The sequence below is a fragment of the Macaca fascicularis genome, chromosome 17 (genome assembly GCF_037993035.2).
Source record: "Macaca fascicularis isolate 582-1 chromosome 17, T2T-MFA8v1.1".
Classification (NCBI taxonomy): Eukaryota; Metazoa; Chordata; class Mammalia; order Primates; family Cercopithecidae; genus Macaca; species Macaca fascicularis.
This window is the reverse complement of record NC_088391.1, coordinates 2,357,642-2,376,987: the sequence shown is the minus strand read 5'-3', so window position 1 is coordinate 2,376,987 and position 19,346 is coordinate 2,357,642. Positions and strand designations below refer to the sequence as shown.

Here is a 19,346-nt window from a genome sequence, read left to right as displayed (position 1 = left end):
TGACGCCTGTAATACCAGCACTTTGGGAGGCCAAGGCAGGTGGATCATGAGATCAGGAGATCGAGACCATCCTGGTTAACATGGTGAAACCACATCTCTACTAAAAATACGAAAAATTAGCCGGGCGTGGTGGCAGGCGCCTGTAGTCCCATCTATTTCGGAGGCTGAGGCAGGAGAATGGCATGAACCCGAGATCGGGCCACTGCACTCCAGCCTGGGTGACAGTGCGAGACTCTATGTCAAAAAACAAAAAACTTTATATGAAAAGAATGTCAACATGTTAAAATATATTATCAAACCTTGGTAACTAAAACAGTTTGTTACTGACAACGAATTTGACAGACTCCAGGAATAGACTTAAGCATATGGGAAATTTAGTATTTATGAAATAGTATTTTTAATTAGTTGAGTAAAATAATTATTAATAAATGGCATTAGGATAATTCACTGGCCATCTGAGGGAGAAAATGAACATAAATCTCTATACTGTTCATTACTCTAAAATAAATTTTGGATGAATCAAAAAATTAAATGTTGAAGAAAAAAATCAGACTGAATAAGTGTAGAAGAAAACATGGAAACAATGTTTCATCTTAGGTTATATACCTTTCTAAGCAGAACCCAAAACCTTTCAAAGAAAACTTGATGAAATACCTAAAAATTAAAATTCTGTTGCCTCACCTCATCCCCCGCAAAAATTATAATCAGAGTCAAAAGAAAAAGTTATCAACATGAGGAAGGGGGAGATACTGATATGTAAAGACCAATTTTCTTAATTTATAATGGGATCTTTAAAAATCAGTAGGGATTGACTGGGCGTGGTTGATCATTCCTGTAATCCCAGCACTTTGGGAGGCCAAGGAGGTGGCCCTCTCGAGGTCAGGAGTTCGAGACTAGCCAGGCCAACATGGTGAAACCCAATCTCTACCAAAAAATACAAAAAAAAGTAGCTGGCCATGGTGCCACACACCTGTAGTCCCAGCTACTTAGCAGGCTGAGGCAGGAGAATTGGATGAACCTGGAAGACAAAGGTTGCAGTGAGTCAAGATGACGCCTGGGCAACAGAGTAAGACTCTGTCTCAAAAAAAAAAAAAGGTAGATGTCAAGGACTGTTCCTCCTGAGGAGCAGTGTTGTCCACATTTAAAAATGGCCTGAGATTTTTTCCCTATTTAATATATCATGAGAACTTGAAAATCAACATGTGAATAACTGGAAAGTGTCTGAAATTTTATCCCTTTGCAAGTTAGCCTGCACAGTTTCATGGATGCTTGCAGAAGATACAAAACTATCGAGTCAGACACAAAGAATGTTATCATCATGTAGCAACAACATGAGCAACATATTTGTGTCAGTTCCCCCTTGCCTCCCAAGCCCCATGGACATGAAGCTGAGAGGCCCAGGTAGATGCTGCCCACACAGCAGATTCACATCAGGTTGAGGACTCTCATCTTAGTGATCTCAATGTTTTGTTATGGGCAGTAAACAAGCCTTCGTGAGCTTTGCTGCAGTGGGTGGCATTGTGTATTCATGATACCGGACAGTCAGCAAAGCTGTCCTGCGCTCCTGAGGAACAGCGCTGTCCACTATACAGTTCTCCTGCCTCAGCCTCCCGAGTAGCTGGGATTACAGGAGCACGCCACCCTGCCTCGCTAATTTTTGTATGTTTAGTAGAGATGGGTTTCACTGTGTTGGCCAGGCTGGTCTCGAACTCCCAGCCTCAGGTGATCCGCCTCGGCCTCCCAAAGTGCTGGGATTACAGGCGTGAAGTCCTTGAAGATATAATCTGGAACAAAAATGCAGTTGGTGCCTCTTATAGATGTACAGAAACTTGAGACCCAGCTGGGCGTGGTGACTCACACCTGTAATCCCAGCATTTTTGGAGGCCGAGGTGGGCAAATCATGAGGTCAGGAGATTGAGACCATCCTGGCTAACACGGTGAAACCCCATCTCTACCAAAAATACAAAAAATTAGCCGAACGTCATGGCGGGTGCCTGTAGTCCTGGCTACTCGGGAGGCAGAGGCAGGAGAATGGCGTGAACCCAGGAGGTGAAGCTTTCAGTGAGCCGAGATCACACCACTGCACTCCAGCCTGGGCGACAGAGCAAGGCTCCGTCTCAAAAAAAGGGAAAAAAAAAAAAAGGAAATGTGAGACTCATGGAGAATGGTCTCCCACAATAATAAGTTACCTAACAACCCATTAGAAATCTGGACAAAGGACATAAACAGGAAACAATAAGATAAATCCTCAAATGACTAATAAGCATGTGAAAAATGTTTTACTTCATTCACAAAGATATACAAATTCAGGCTGGGCCTGTGGCTCACACCTGTAATTCCAGCACTTTGGGAGGCCCAGGCAGGTGGATCACCGGAGGCCGGGAGTTTGAGACCAGCCTGGCCAACATGGTGAAACCCCGTCTCTTCTAAAAATACAAAAATTAGCGGGGCGTTGTGGCACATGCCTGTAATCGCAGCTGCTTGGGAGGCTGAGGCAGAAGAATCCCTTGAATCAGGGAGGCAGAGGTTCTGGTAAGCCAAGATCACGCCACTGCACTCCAGGCTGGGTGACAGAGCAAGACTCCGTAAGACATACAAATTCAAACATTAATAAAATACTATTTTTCATCTATCAGAAAAGCAGACATCAGAAAAGTTACACCCAGTGCCTACTTTGAGGTCATGATAGAAGCAACCACTCTTTTATTTGTGCTGATAAATACACTGGTTTTTTTCTTTTTCTTTTTTTCCTCTCTGCCTATCATCTTGTAATATACTGTTAAGAAAGTAAAACAAGGTACAGAAATATCTGAAGAGATTGTTCCCATTGTGTAAAACAAGGAGATGTGTATGTACATGTATACACTTTAATAAGAATAGAATATTAGCCAGGCGTGGTGGCTCACGCCTATAATCCCAGCACTTTGGGAGGCTGAGGCAGGTGAATCACCTGAGGTCAGGAGTTTGAGACCAACCTGACCAATATGGTGAAACCCCGTCTCTACTAAAAATACAAAAATTAGCCAGACGTGGTGGCATGCACCTGTAGTCCCAGCTACTCGCGACACTGAGACAGGAGAATTGCTTGAACCTGGGAGGCAGAGATTGCAGTGAGCCGAGATCGCGCCATTGCACTCCAGCCTGGGTGACAGAGTGAGACTCCATCTCAAAAAAAAAAAGAAATTTCTGGATGGAGACACAAGGAATTGGTAACTCATGTCTGGGGAATGGAACTGGGAATCAGAGTGGAAGAACTTTTCATCATTTATCCTTCATGTTTGAATTTTTAACCATGTGCACATACTACTTTTTCAAAAACTTTATTGAAATGTTTAAAAATAAAAATATCATGAAGTCACAAAAGCTCTAAACCAGTGAAGACCACACATTACAGAGGGCGTGATCCTGAACATCCCTACAAAGAGAAACTTTTTTTTTCCGGTAGGGAAGAATTTACTTTCTTTCTTTCTCTTTTTTTTTTTTTTTTTTTTTTTTTTGAGACAGTCTCAGTCTGTCCCCCAGGCTGGGGTGTGGTGGTGTGATCTCAGCTCACTGCCAGCTCTGCCTCCCAGGTTCATGCCATTCTTCTGCCTCAGCCTCCCGAGTAGCTGGGACTACAAGCGTGCACCACCACGCCCGGCTAATTTTTTTGTACTTTTAGTAGAGACGGAGTTTCACCATGTTAGCCAGGATGGTCTCGATCTCCTGACATCGTGATCCACCCGTCTCGGCCTCCCAAAGTGCTGAGATTACAGGCATGAGCCGCCGTGCTGGGCCGAATTTACTTTCAAATAAAGAATTTTGGCCGAGCGCGGTGGCTCAAGCCTGTAATCCCAGCACTTTGGGAGGCCGAGACAGGCGGATCACGAAGTCAGGAGAGCAAGACCATCCTGGCTAACCCGGTGAAACCCTGTCTCTACTAAAAAAATACAAAAAACTAGCCGGGCGAGGTGGCGGGCGCCTGTACTCCCAGCTACTCGGGAGGCTGAGGCAGGAGAATGGTGTAAACCCGGGAGGCGGAGCTTGCAGTGAGCTGAGATCCAGCCACTGCACTCCAGCCTGGGCGACAGAGCGAGACTCCGTCTCAAAAAAAAAAAAAAAAAAAAGAATTTTTGGCTGGACACAATGTCTCACACTTGTAATCCCTGCACTTTCTGAGGCTGAGGTGGGAGGATCACTTGAACCCAGGAGTTTGAAACCAGCCTGAGAAACAGAAATCTCATCTCTACTAAAAATAAAAATATTTGTTGTGCGTGGTGCTGTGTGCCTGTAGTCCCAGCTACTTGGGAGGCTGAGACAGGAAGATAGCTTGAACCCAGAATTTCAAGGTTGCAGTGAGCTGTGATCTGACTCCAGCCTGTGGGGGCAGAGTGAAACAGTATCTCAAAAACAAAATAAAAACTTTAGAGAATTTTCATACTTTGTTTACTTTTGTGTTGTTTTTTGTTTTTTTGTTTTGTTTTTTTGTGTTTTTTTGAGACAGGGTCTTGCTCTGTTGCGCAAGCTGAAGTGCAGTGGTGTGATTAGCTCACTATAACCTCAAACTCCTGTGCTCAGGGGATCCTTCTGCCTAAGCCTCCTCAGTAGCTGGGACCACAGGCACATGCCACCATGCCTGGATAATTTTTGTATTTTTTATAGAGATGGCAGTTTCACCATGTTGCCCAGTCTGGTCTCCAACTCTTGAGCTCAAGCAGTCCGGCCACCTCAGCCTTCCAAAGTGCTGTGATTACAGTCAGGAGCCACCGTACCTGGCTTTTATTTTTTAATAGAAGAAACTGAGTTTTCTTTTAACTTTTTTATTTGTTCGTTTTTAGACGGAGTCTCACTCTGTCACCCAGGCTGGAGTGCAGTGGTGCAATCTTGGCTCACTGTAGCCTCCGCCTCATGGGTTTAAGTGATTCTCCTGCCTCAGGCTCCCAAGTAGCTGGGACTACAGGTGTTCACCACCACACACAGCTAATTTTTTTTTTTTTTCGTATTTTTAGCAGAGACAGGGTTTCACCATGTTGGCCAGACTGGTCTCGAACTGCTGACCTCAGGTGATCCTCCTGTCTTGGCTTCCCAAAGTGCTGGGATTACAGGCATGAGCCACCGCACCCAGCCCATTTGTTTTACTTTTATTTATTTATTTACTTATTTATTTATTTTTTGAGACGGGGTCTCACTCTGCCACCCAGGCTGGAGTGCTGTGGCATGATCTCAGCTCACTACAAGCTCTGCCTCCCAGGTTCATGCCATTCTCCCGCCTTAGCCTCCCGAGTAGCTGGAACTACAGGCGCCCGCCACCACACCCGGCTAATTTTTTTGTTTTTGTATTTTTAGTAGAGAAGGGGTTTCACCGTGTTAGCTAGGATGGTCTCCATCTCCTGACCTCGTGATCCGCCCACCTCAGCCTCCCAAAGTGCTGGGATTACAGGCTTGAGCCACTGTGCACGCCCCGTTTGTTTTATTTGTAAGTGCGCTGATTTTGAAGTCAGATGGACCAAGGTTGAGATCCTGATCGTTCCACTTAGTAGACCTTGGGCAAACTACATAACCCCTGAAGTGTTACTTACCTAAGACTTAGAGAGGCTAAGGTCATACATGTTATAAAGGGCAGAACCAGAATTTCAGCCTAAGTCCATCTAACTCCAAAACCCAGTGCTCTTAGTGCTGTGTCCACTAATAAAACTTAGCAGAAGTGGACCACTTAACAGAGCATGGTAGTCTCTTCAAGCTGCCACCCCAAAACACCACAGGCTAGGCAACTTATACAATAAATTTATTTCTCACAGTTCTGGAGGCCAGGAGTCCAAGATCAAGGCACCAGCAGGGCCAGTTTCTGGTGAGGCCTCTTGCCCAGCCTGCACACGTCGCCTTCTCACCGTGCCCTTTGTGTGGCCATTTCTTTCTGCACACAGAGAGAAAGGGACAGAGAAAGCCCTGTTGTCTCTTCCTCTTAGAACGACACTAGTCTTTACAGTAGAAAAGAAGGTTCACAGTTAACATTTATAACATTATTTAATGTATTTACAAAATTGTAATAAAAACTCTTACTTTATTAGAGCATTAGTTTGGATGAATTCAAGTCATTTTGCCATTTTACGACCCAGTTGGAAGACTTTGCTATTGCCATGCAAATGTTCAGTTTAGCTCATCGTCCTGTCAGACTAGGTAAGTTATATGAAAAACCATTTGATTTTTATCATCTATAAACAGTTTTAGTATATTCTTCAACTAAATGCTATCAGTCAAGGAACAAATTATAAGTAAAAATAATTGATTGACCTTTTAATTCAGTTTGGTTATTCTAGATTTAGAATACCAGTACTCCAATTTAATGGTTACTTTCTATACTTTTATTTTCTCATTCTCCTAAAAAGAAGGCCGGGCGTGGTGGCTCATGCCTGTAATCCCAGCAGTTTGGGAGGCCGAGGCGGGCAGATCACAAGGTCAGGAGTTCAAGATCAGCCTGGCCAACATGGTGAAACCCCATCTCTACTAAAAATACAAAAATTAGCCAGGCGTGGTGGTGGGCGCCTGTAATCCCAGCTACTCGGGAGGCTGAGGCATGAGAATCGCTTGAACTCAGGAGACGGAGGTTGCAGTGAACCAAGATCGCACCATTGCACTCCAACCTGGGCAATGGGCAAGACTTCATCTCAAAAAAAAAAAAAAAAAGAAGGAAGAAATATTTAAATATATGTCTAGAGCACTGATTAAATTAAAATAGCTCACTTATGATGCAGTGACTCTCATGACATTCCTCAACTTATGATTTGAATATTTTCTTCATGGGTATTTTTGTTTTTGTTTTACTTCCCAAATAATAAAAATTTGGATTTGCTTTTACTTCTCAAATAATGAAAATTTAGATTAATTTCATTAGACTATTTCACATAGTTGATAAGTTGTTTTATATGTGTTTGTTTTTTAGCCGAGTTTAAGAGAGCTGTGAAAGTAGCAACAGGACAAGAACTCTCAAACAATATTTTGGACACCGTCTTCAAGATCTTTGATTTGGACGGTGATGAATGTCTTAGTCATGAAGAGTTTCTTGGGGTGTTAAAAAACAGAATGCATCGAGGTTTATGGGTAACAGATTTTTTTACATGATGTTTATATTATATATCATTAACTGAATATTAAACCTAGAATTTTGGCACTTGTACAGTCTTTAAAATGGAGTTTTCATCACTTACAAAAAGATTATAAGCTGTAATTGAAATACAGAAATATATTTTATGTATGAGATTAAACATCTTTGCTTTTTAAAAAATAATCTGAATCTAGTAAGAAATCACAATTTGAAGTTACCATGAGCTATGATTACACTACTACACTCTAGCCTGTGCAACAGAGCAAGCCCTTGTCTCTGAAAAAAAAAAAAAAAAACAATTTTTAAAAAAGGAAATTACTATTCAGAAATGTAGCCTAGCTGGACATGGTGGCTGACATCTGTAATCCCAGCACATTGTGGGAGGCTGAGCCAGGTGGATCACTTGAGGCCAAGAGTTCGAGACCAGCTTGGGTAGCATCACAAGACTCTGTTTCTACAAAAAAAAAGGGGGGGGGAAATCATAGCCTAGGATTTGACTAACTACATATAATTTGTAATTAGATATATGTAAATTCAAATCCCAGCTCTACTGTTTATTAACTGCCTAATCTTGCAAAGCCACTTAATTTTTTTTAGTCTCAGATTCTTTATCCATACCATGAGGAAACTAATGTACCAGAAAGCATTATTGTGAGAATTTAATGTAAAATACTTAGTATAGTGGCTGAGATTATGAAGTAAATTTCACTATTAGCATTATTCACTCAAAGTCACATGTGAATCTGTACTCGTGGGACAAAACAAATTCAGATTTTTGTTCAGATTAGAATGTGCTAGAAGCACTCTCAGAAAAGAAGTCGTCAAGGGGAAGACTAGGGTCCAGAGAGAATCTACATGGTTGATAGGTAGGCAAGAAGAAAGGAAGGAAGAGAGAGAGAGAGAGAGAGAGAGAGAATATGGTACTATTCATGAAAATAAAGCTATTTACAACTTAGAAAAGCAATTCCATTTCCTGCAACAAACATAACAGGGAAAAATAATTAATATGATTTTCATTAGCAAACATATTAATATTTTATAAGCTTATCAGTTACCCAACACCCCATAAATGTATTCCTGGAAATTAAGCCAGTCTTTACAGTTCACAATTGAGTGTACTTGGGAGTCTCTTTGCCCTTTCTCAGAAGACATTAAAAAGAAAAGCTGTAAATCCGTCATAGGAAAAAGAACATATATAATCTGGAGTAGAATTTTGCTTCCACTTGGCTAATTTTCATCAATGCTGTGCTCCTGTGGTCACCCGGATCCAAGTATTTCCAAACCTTTACCTTTTCATTTTGTTGAGAGAAGTAGTAATCCACATGTATTTTTAGCTAACAAAATACTTACATGAATTAGATTATTTCTTGAAGCTTTTCATCAAATATTTTGTGACCTATATATTTTTTTATTTTAGCCAATGTTAAAGCTTTAGGCTTATAATTGTATTCCACATAGCTAAATAAAGTTCACCAGAAAAAAAGGGAAAGATTATAAAACATTATAAAAGGAAAACATTATAATTAAATTTTAAAGCTAGTATGTGAGAGAAGATGGCCCAAAGTCTTCATTACCCTCTTAGAGAAGAAACTCCATTAATGTGTGCTGAGTCTGGTTCTACTCCCTAGTTACCTTAGGCGTAGTCACATTCACTTTTTGTCTTTCACCCTCATTTTACAATTCTGTTGTGATCATCTTTTACAACATAATTCATCCTCAACTACTTTTGGAGGAATGTGCGAAGGAAATAAACAGTAACGTAAAGTACACATGAAATCATGTTTAACCTTGAAGATAATGACCCCTTGATTTTTACTTTCGGTTAACAGGTGCCACAACATCAGAGTATACAAGAATACTGGAAGTGTGTGAAGAAAGAAAGCATTAAAGGAGTAAAAGAAGTCTGGAAACAAGCCGGAAAAGGTCTTTTTTAATAAAAGATATAATAGTATGGCAATTATATTGTTCCAAATGTCAAAATTTGTGATATTTTAGAAGTACTAGCTATTTATCTTCCTAAGTCTTCATTGATATTCTTTGTGATATAAGCATGTCTTGTACTTGCTTTCTGATTCATAATTTTATTAAAGAACTTGGTAGAAAGAAAAGTAAGTATAAAAATAGATACTGGGGCCGGGCGCGGTGGCTCAAGCCTGTAATCCCAGCACTTTGGGAGGCCGAGACGGGCGGATCACGAGGTCAGGAGATCGAGACCATCCTGGCTCACACGGTGAAACCCCGTCTCTACTAAAAAATACAAAAAACTAGCCGGGCGAGGTGGCGGGCGCCTGTAGTCCCAGCTACTCGGGAGGCTGAGGCAGGAGAATGGCGTAAACCTGGGAGGCGGAGCTTGCAGTGAGCTGAGATTCGGCCACTGCACTCCAGCCCGGTCAACAGAGCAAGACTCCGTCTCAAAAAAAAAAAAAAAAATAGATACTGGATTCTGTCAAAAGGCCTAGATTTGAAATGGTGTTTTGTGCTTCGGTAAGATGGAAAGCTTAGTGATTCACTGATTTCTTGGACACTCTAATAATGATATGCTTTCTGGAAGGATAAAACAAATACATACGGGAAAAAGTACTTGAGACCAAGGCCAGCATCAATTCCAGACATCCTCATGTTCCTAATATGCTAAATGAAGTTAAAAACTTATTTGAGATTTTTTTCATCTGTACCTTATATATCTCATAAATTTATTGTGTATTTTATGTCAGTAGCTTAGCTGTTTATTGTCTTTAAAATAACATGTAAATTTCAATGTTCTATCTGGAAGCAGAATAAAATATTTACATAGATATAAAAAATACTGAGGTGCTTTTTATTTTACATGTGTTTTTAAAACTACTTTAAAAAATTGTAAATACTCTCATCCCTTGCCAACTGTAGAGACAATGGAAAAGAAACCTCAGTGGCCACACACAACAAGGAAGATACACTTTGCAAAAATTGTTTGGAAAAGGCACAAATAGGAATGGGTGCAGCCCACAACAAGCAAAAACAAGCAATCCCTGAGGAGTAGAGTTAGATTCCAGAGTTAGTACAATATAATGCTCAGAATAACCAGTTCTCAACAAAAAAATTATAAAACATGTAAAGCAACAGGAAAATATGATCCATTCACAGGATATGAAGAATTTCACAGAAACCATACCTAAAGAAGACCAGACTTTGGAATTATTAGTCAAAGATGTTAAATCAATTGTTGTAAGTATGTTCAATATGTTTTCTAAAGGAAACCATGAATAAACACTAATAGAAATCAGAAAAACAATGTCTGAACAAAATGAAAATATAAAGAGACAGAAATTATAAAAAGGAGCCAAACAAATTCTGGAGCTGAAATCTGCAATAACTGAAATGAAAAATGCAATAAAGGGATTCAGCAGCAAGTTTGAACAAGGAGAAAGACAGGACTGGCAAAATTGAAGATAAGACATTGAAAATTACCCAGTCTAAGGAAAAGAAAGAAAGTGAAGAAAAATGAAGAGAGCATGAGGAACCTATGGGACCTCATCAAGCGTACCAAATACACATTATAGGAATCCCAGAAGGAGAAGACATAGAGAAAGGAGCAGCAAAAAATTTGAAGAAATAATAGCTGTCAAATTCCCAAATCTGATTAAAAATATGAATGTATACGTCTAAGAAGCTCAATGAACTCCAAGCAGGAAAACTTCGAAGAGATCCACACTGAGACATATACTCAAATTATCAACTCCCATAGACAAAAAGATAATTTTGAAAGCATCAAATAGAAGTGACTCATGTGGCCGGGTGTGGTGGCTCACACCTGTAATCCCAGCACTTTGGGAGGCCAAGGCAGGCGGATCATGAGGTCAGGGGATTGAGACCATCCTGGCTAACACAGTGAAACCCCGTCTCTACTGACAAAAAATTAGCCAGGCGTGGTGGCAGGCGCCTGTAGTCCCAGCTGCTTGGGAGGCTGAGGCAGGAGAATGGCCAGAACCTGGGAGGCAGAACTTGCAGTGAGCCAAGATCACACCACTGCACTCCAGCCTGGGTGACAGAGTGAGACTCCGTGTCAAAAAAAAAAAAAAAAATGGCTCATGCATGTATGAGACCTTCAATAAGAATGACAGTTGATCTCCCACCAGAAACCATGGAGGCCAAAGGCACTGGATGACATATTTAAAGTCTTGAAAGAAAAAGACTGTCAGCCAAGAACTCTATATACAGCAAAACTATCCTTCAAAAATGAAGGAGAAATTAAGATATATCCAGATTTAAAAGACTGATCTTATTACCAGTATCTACCCTACAAGAAATGCTAAAGGGAGTGCTTCAGGCTGAAATGAAAGGACAGTAGACAGTAATTCAAAGACAGAAGAAAAAAAATACTACTAAAGGTAACTTCATTAGTATTATAAAAACCACTGGGCCGGGCCGGGCGCGGTGGCTCAAGCCTGTAATCCCAGCACTTTGGGAGGCCGAGACGGGCGGATCACGAGGTCGGGAGATCGAGACCATCCTGGCTAACACGGTGAAACCCCGTCTCTACTAAAAAAAATACAAAAAACTAGCCGGGCGACGTGGTGGGCACCTGTAGTCCCAGCTACTCTGGAGGCTGAGGCAGGAGAATGGCGTAAACCCGGGAGGCGGAGCTTGCAGTGAGCTGAGATCCAGCCACTGCACTCTAGCCTGGGCAGCAGAGTGAGACTCCGTCTCAAAAAATAAAATAAAATAAAATAAAATAAAAAAATAAAAACCACTGGGCCACAAATATGTGGAAATTAACAACACAACCAATGCCTCAAAGAAAAGGGAAGTGAGAACATATTTATTGAGACAAATAAAAATGAAAACACAACAGCAAAACTATGAGATGCAGTGAAAGCAGTGCTAAGAGGGAATTTTTTTTTTTTTTTTTTTTTTGAGACAAAGTCTCACTCTTGTCCCCCAGGCTGGAGTGCAATGTGCGATCTTGGCTCACTGCAACCTCTGCCTCCCAGGTTCAAGCAATTCTCCTGCCTCAGCCTCCTGAGTAGCTGGGATTACAGTCGCCTGCCACCACGCCTGGCTAATTTTTGTATTTTTAGTAGAGACCGGATTTCACCATGTTGGCCAGGCTAGTCTCGAACTCCTGACCTCAGGTGATCCACCCGCCTTGGCCTCCCAAGGCTCTCCCTGAGCCACCGCACCCAGCCTTAAGAGAGAAATAGCTGTAAATGTTTACATTTAAAAAGAACAATAATCTCAAATTAACAACTTAACTTTACACCTTAAGGAACCAAAAAAAGAGGAAATGAAATCCAAAGATAGGAGGAAAGAAATAAATAAAACCTAAACTGTGGTGTAATGTATTGACAAAGGCTCCTTATGGAGAAGTTTGAGAATTAAAAACTCCAGGCTGGGTGCAGTGGCTCACGCTTGTAATCCCAGAATTTTGGGAGGCCAAGGCGGGTGGATCACCTGAGGTGGGGAGTTCAAGACCAGCCTGACCAACATGGAGAAACCTTGTCTCTACTAAAAGTACAAAATTAGCCAGGCGTGGTGGCACATGCCTGTAATCCCAGCTATTTGGGAGGATGAGGCAGAAGAATCGCTTGAACCCGGGAGGCGGAGGTTGCGGTTAGCAGAGATTGTGCCATTGCACTCCAGCCTGGGCAACAAGAGCAACACTCTGTCTCAAAAAAATAAAAAAATAAAAAAATCCAGAAGGCCCCAACATGGTAGCTCACACCTGTAATCCCAGCACTTTGGGCAGCTGAGGCGGGAGTATCACTTGAGGTCAGGAGTTCAAGACCAGCCTGGCCAACATGGGGAAACACCCCGTCTCTACTAAAAATACAGAAATTAGCTGGGCGTGATGGCTTATAGCCTGTAATCCCAGCTACTCAGGAGGCCGAGGCAGGAAAATCTCTTGAACCCATGAGGTAGATGTTGCAGTGAGCTGAGATCACACCACTGCACTCCAGCCTGGGTGCCAGAGTGAAACTCCGTCTCAGAAAGAAACAAAGCAAACAACAACAAAACTCTACAGGAAGCCATGCTTGGTGTATGAACCTATAGTCCCAGCTACTCAGGAGGCTGATGTGGGATGGTCCCTTGAGCCTTGGCATTCAAGGCTGCAGTATGCTTTGATAGTACCTGTGATAGCCACTGCACCCTAGCGAGGGCAATATAGCAAGAGCCAATCTCTAAAAAAATAATAATAAAGGAATAAAAGACCAGGTGCGATGGTTCATGCCTCTAATCCTAGCACTTGGGAGGCCGAGGTGGACAGATCAGTTAAGGCTGGGAGTTCGAGACCAGCCTATTAAATTAATGGTAAACACCAAACCACAGATCCAGGAAGCTCAGGGAACACCAAACAATAAATACCATAAAATCTATGCTCAGGCATATTATATTCAAGCTTCAGAAAATCCAAGACAATGGGCAACTCTTGAAAAAAGCCAGAGGGGAGAGAAATAACCTCTAGGGGAACAAGCTTAAGAATAAATTACATTGAATAGTTGCAGTGAGCTGAGATCAAACCACTGCTCTCCAGCCTGGGTGACAGAGCCAGAGTCTCAAAAAAAAAAAAAGAAAAGAAAAGAAAAAGAGACAGAAAAGAAAAGAGAGAATTATAAAGTAGCTGTATACCCTTGAAGTGGTATAGTGTTATTTGAAGGAGGCCATGAACCCCCATCTCTACAAAAAATTAAAGTAGCCAGGCATGGTGATGCATACCTACAGCCCTAGTCACCCAAGAGGCTGAGGCAGGAGGATCGCTTGAGCCCAGGAGTTTAAGGCTGCAGTGAGCTGTGATTGCAGTACTGCACTCCAGCCTGGGTGACAGAAACCCTGTCCCCCCCCCCCACCCACCCTCACCAAAAAAAAAAAACAAAAGACAAGACATGGGTTAGTTTTAAATTTATATTGCAAACTCGAGGGCAACCACCAAAACAGTAAATAACTTATTTAAGTTATTTTCAAAGGTTCCCATAATAATAAAATACAGCCGGGCGCGGTGGCTCAAGCCTGTAATCCCAGCACTTTGGGAGGCCGAGACGGGCGGATCACGAGGTCAGGAGATCGAGACCATCCTGGCTAACACGGTGAAACCCCGTCTCTACTAAAAATACAAAAAAAATTAGCCGGGCGAGGTGGCGGGCGCCTGTACTCCCAGCTACTCGGGAGGCTGAGGCAGGAGAATGGCGAGAACCCGGGAGGCGGAGCTTGCAGTGAGCTGAGATCCGGCCACTGCACTCCAGCCTGGGCAACAGAGCCAGACTCCGTCTCAAAAAATAATAATAATAATAATAATAAAATACAAACCATCACCAAGGTCTCAAGGTTCTTCCTGCCCCTGCCCGTGACTCTCCCAACCTCACCTTCTCTCCTTCCCCTTCTTGTTCAACCACTATGGCCATCTTGTTTCCCCTGGAACCCCTCAAGCTCTCTCCTGCCTCAAAGTCTTTGCCTTGCTATTCACCTGGCCTATAATCTTCCAACTCTGGGTCTTTCACAGGACTCACCCCTCTGCATCATTCAGGTCTTTACTCAGTTATCCTTAATGAAAAAGACCATCACGGACACACTTCTGGTGTTTCAAGAGGCCTGAGCCAGCCAAGTCCGCTCCCTCCCTGAAGAAGGGGTCCAAGAAGGCGGTGACCAAGGCGCAGAAGGATGGCAAGAAGCACAAGCGCAGCTGCAAGGAGAGCTACTCTGTGTATGTGTACAAGGTGTCGAAGCAGGTTCACCCCGACAGCCACATCTCTTCCAAGGCCATTCGTTAGTGACATCGTTGAGCGCATCACGGGCGAGGCTTCCCGCCTGGCGCATTACAACAAGCGCTCGATCGTCACCTCCAGGGAGATCCAGTCGGCTGTGTGCCTGCTGCTGCCCGGCGAGCTGGCCAACCACGCTGTGTCCGAGAGCACCAAGGCCATCACCAAGTACACCAGCTCCGAGTAAACTTGCCAAGAGGAGACAACAGCCTTTAGACATATATTTTCCAACAGTCGTCACTGCTGGACAGTGCTTCATCTTACAAATAAACCAATGAAAATGAGTGATCCTAGAAGAAGATAAACGGATGTATTTTAAACAAGGAAGGACCAGTATACACCTGGCTAAGAAAAATTAGCTCGTTTTTTTCTGGGCATAAAACAAAATGTTCTTCATAGAAATTTATAAAAAGACAAAATTAAAATAACTCCTGTATCACCTATTATTTTTATATGTATATCATGTATATTCATATTCATGTATACATATATCTCACATCATGTATCATATATGTAAAATAAATTTGGGTGTCATGTGATATATATTTAGATAACTATGCTTAGAAACAATTTTAATGGATGCATAATTTATGAATATATTGATATGTAATTAGTTCTTCATCATTGACTATTTCAATTGATTCCCATTTCTATGCATTATAGATCATACAGCTCACACATCTTTGTACATAAATCTTTGTTCAAATATTTCCTAAGGATAGACTACATGAAGTGGAAATACTAAATCAAAAGTGAAAAACATTTTCTAAGGTCCTTAACATACACATTGCCAAATTGCTATTCAGGATCATGCCAATTTATAATCCCAAATTAATATGGAAATTCCTGTTTTATAACACTCATATTTACAATAAATTTTTAAAAGCATTGTTAACCTAATAGGCTGCCAAAAAGAAAAAATTTGAAATTACATTTCCTTATTTTAATTAATGACTATTAGTGAGGTCATTTTCCCATGTTTTTTTTTTAGCCATGACCCTATAAGAAATAAACTGTGCTGCAAAATAATAAACATGATTTTAATCATTTCGTGGGAAGGCACTATATAAAGAATAATACCTTAGGTTGAGGCCAAATAAATAATATTTATTAGGTAACTCTTCTGCAGAGGACTGTAAAGGGATAATAAACTGCATTTAGCTGCATGTAACTGAAACTACTTTTACCTACATTGTCTCTTATAAACATTGTTTCTACTCTTTGAGAAAGTGTTTACCATGGATTGAATTGTCTCCCCATGCCCCCAAATTCGTATACTGAAGCCCAAAACCCCAATATGACTGTATTCCTAGACAGGACTTGTAAGAGGTAATTAAGGTTAAATGAGGTCATTAGAATGAGTTCCTAATTGGATAGGATTGGTGGCCTTATAAGAAGAGGAAGATTCTGCACTTGGTCCTCCAAATTAAATAATTTATTTAAAAAAAAAAACAAGGAAGAGAGAGAGCTCTGCACACATACTGAGGAAAGGCTATGTGAGCTCACAGTGAGAAGGCAACACTTACAGACAAGAAAACTAACACTAGGAGATATAAAGCTAAACTTGTCCAAGGTCACAAAAGCCAGAAACCAGTGAGGTGGGAAGTTGACCTTGTTCTCCTCAATCCAAGGCCAGGACTCCTCCACTCCACACGTAGATAGCCACCTCTCAGTCAACAGCCAAGCGTCCCCAGAGTCAGCATTAGACCAAGATGTCTCACCAGGAGACAAATGCCTCATCTTGGATAAATATGTCCTAACATATTTATTGTTGACCCATGGAAAACAGTGAACCTCAGGAGAAACAAAATGCAAATTATGTACAAAACTATGTTTAGTACCTGACAGTAATATAAAGCTAAATGATATCCTCAGAGTCTTGGAGGGGTTTGTCTATGTGGTGAAACAGGTGCTCACACACTGCTGATAGACTGTAAACTGGTCTTAGAGAGAAAAATAAATAAACTGGAAGGAGAAAAAAAAAAAAAGACCGTGACAAACCAATCCCCACTGTGCTCCACCCTCTTTCCCTGTGTTGTTTTCTTACTAGAACTTGATCATCAACTTAAAGTGTGTATATACACATATACGTGTATATGTTTATATCTGCTTATCCTATTAGAATGTAAGTTCCATAAAAGCAGGGATTTTTTTTTTCCTTTTTAGAGACAGGATCTCACTACGTTGTCCAGGCTAGTCCAGACCTCCTGGGCTCAAGCAATCCTCCTGGCTCAGCTTCCCGAGTAGCTGGGACTATAGCAGCAGGAATTTTTCTTTATTCACCATTGTGTTCTTGAACCTTGAAACAACACCTGTCATAGAGTAGATGTCCAATAAATATTTTTGAATCCATGAACAAATAAATCACAAAGAGCATTGAGTCAGTCATGCAAGCATAGAAAAGAGGCCACAGAAACAAGCAATGCAGTGGTCATCCAAGAGCTTTCCAAATAAAGGGAGCCCTAGCAACGAAGCATTCTCCTTTCATGACAGATCTATTTCTATTTAAAGATGAGCACATTAGATTAGCAGGGCCTGTTGCTGTTAATGACATTATTATGTTAGTACACCTTGTTCTGATTTTACGGTCTCCGAGCAACCTTCTGATAATCTGGTTTCCATATCATCTGCTTACAGGGAAGGAATACTCTTTGGTACTCCAGTCTTTCCTGGCCAAGCTGGGACCTTGATACAGGTTTCTCCGTATGTAATCAGTAGGACTCTTGGACAGAAACAACAGAAAGCCATCTCGAAATGGGTTAGACAAAAGAGGAGCTGATAGGAAGGGTCTACAGGAGCGTCACAGGGTCAAACCTGGGGAGGTCAGGGGAGCAGCTGGGATGTAGGAAAACTCCAACTGAGGACCTGAGGCCCTCAGTACTCTCACCAGGCTTTTCTTTACTTCTGTTTGGGTGGCAATTTCATTCTCTTTCACTGCATGTACAGCAGAGAAATTCTAACTCTGCTCTCCCTAAGAGTCAAAAATCCCTGGGAAAGGGGCTGATTGGCTGCCCTGTCTGAATCAGGTTCTATTCCAGACCAATCCACTGCAGCAGGAGGGCAGGGTCTATACCAACATGGCAGCTGCCATGCCCCCGCACTGTTGGAGGGTAGCAAGGAAGGAACGTTTTCTAAAAGATGGACGTGACTACTCCCAGAAGGCAGCAAGGGTGCTGGCGGACACAGTGGATTGTTCTAAGCTGTGCAATTCTACAGGCTAAGACCAGTTTAGGAGACTCCAGGGGACTGCAGGGCAAATTATACTCAAACACTAGAGGATCAGGGTGAAAGTCACAAATAAGTGTCAGGAGAACCTTTTTTTTTTTTTTTTTTTTAGACAATCTTGCCCAGACTGGAGTGTGCCGTGATGTGATCTCGGCTAACTGCAACCTCTGCCTCCCAGGTTCAAGCGAATCTCATGCCTCAGCCTCCCCAGTAGCTGGGACTACAGGCACACGCCACCACACCCAGCTAATTTTTGCATTTGTAGAAGAGGCGGGGTTTTGCCATGTTGGCCAAGTTGGTCTCAAACTCCTGGCCTCAAGTGACCCACCCACCTCAGCCTCCCAAAGTGCTGGGTGGGATTACAGACATGAGCCACCATGGTCAACCAAGAGAACTTTCAAATTGTCTACCTGGCTCCAAGAAATCGACATACTTATCCCTTCATAGCCAATACATTTGACAGCATGCAATACATTAAGAGCTATGTACATGGTTTTAATTCAATTCATAATATTTTGCCTTTTCTCCGCCTGGGGCATGTTTTCCTTTTATTATGGGCCAAGAGGTAAGACAGTAGGGATTTAAGTAAGCAGAGAGGAATCTTCTAGACCCTCAGCTACCAGCCTTTTGAGTCCTGGGTTTTCATTTTCTGATCCCATAAGTGATATTCCTGCCACCCCTCACCTCTGTCCCAGTGATACATAAGCAAGGAACAAGAAGAAGAAAAAGTAGTGCCCACGTTGCCGGGCTCGTGCCTTAAACAGTTCTCTAGATTCCAACGTCTCTGCCAACATCGTGCCAAAGAAGATCCAACATCAAGTGCACATGTTGAACAGCTGAACCCAACTCGAGCCAGTTAGGGAGAGAAGTTTCCGTGCTCAGAGGACGCACTCCTGACCCCAGTGGGCATACCCTGTGATCTGTTCAACTTCACATGTTCTCACCTCTGCCTTGGAAGTGACAGGTATTTAATTCTAAATTGTAGCAGTTAATGGACTTTTAAAGACATTTTCCTGATGTTTCTGAGGGAGGACAAGGCAGACTCTTCAAAGTCAGAGTTCGATGCAGATAAGCACACAGATCCGTAGACGAAGGCAGCAGAGAAAAAGTGAGGCACTAAGTTTTCTTTAATGGAAATTGCATATCTTCAAAAGCTGGAGTGCAAACTGACACTAATACCACATCGATGCCGTGAAATGCAGGGAGAAAACTCGAGAAAAATTAAAAGAGTTTTTTTTTTTTTTGTCACCCGGGCTGGTTTTTTGTATTTTTTAATGGAGACGGGGTTTCACCATGTTAGCCAGGAT

The 19,346-nt window shown here is 42.0% G+C and overlaps 1 protein-coding gene and 1 pseudogene across 5 annotated transcripts in view; both read left to right on the top strand.

The window, feature by feature from the left end:
* MICU2 (mitochondrial calcium uptake 2) overlaps positions 1–9,885 on the top strand; it is a 105,179-nt gene extending 95,294 nt beyond the window's left edge. For all 5 annotated transcript variants that reach the window (XM_045377342.2, XM_045377341.2, XM_005585468.4 and 2 more), the window contains 3 exons: positions 6,048–6,156; positions 6,920–7,077; positions 8,911–9,885. In XM_045377342.2, the coding sequence (XP_045233277.2) occupies positions 6,048–6,156; positions 6,920–7,077; positions 8,911–9,015 (372 nt within the window). In that variant the 3' untranslated portion in view covers positions 9,016–9,885. The remainder of the gene's footprint in view (positions 1–6,047; positions 6,157–6,919; positions 7,078–8,910) is intronic.
* A 383-nt stretch (positions 9,886–10,268) lies between these two features.
* LOC102143602 (histone H2B type 2-E-like) lies at positions 10,269–16,779 on the top strand (annotated as a pseudogene).
* The last annotated feature ends 2,567 nt before the right edge of the window (positions 16,780–19,346 follow it).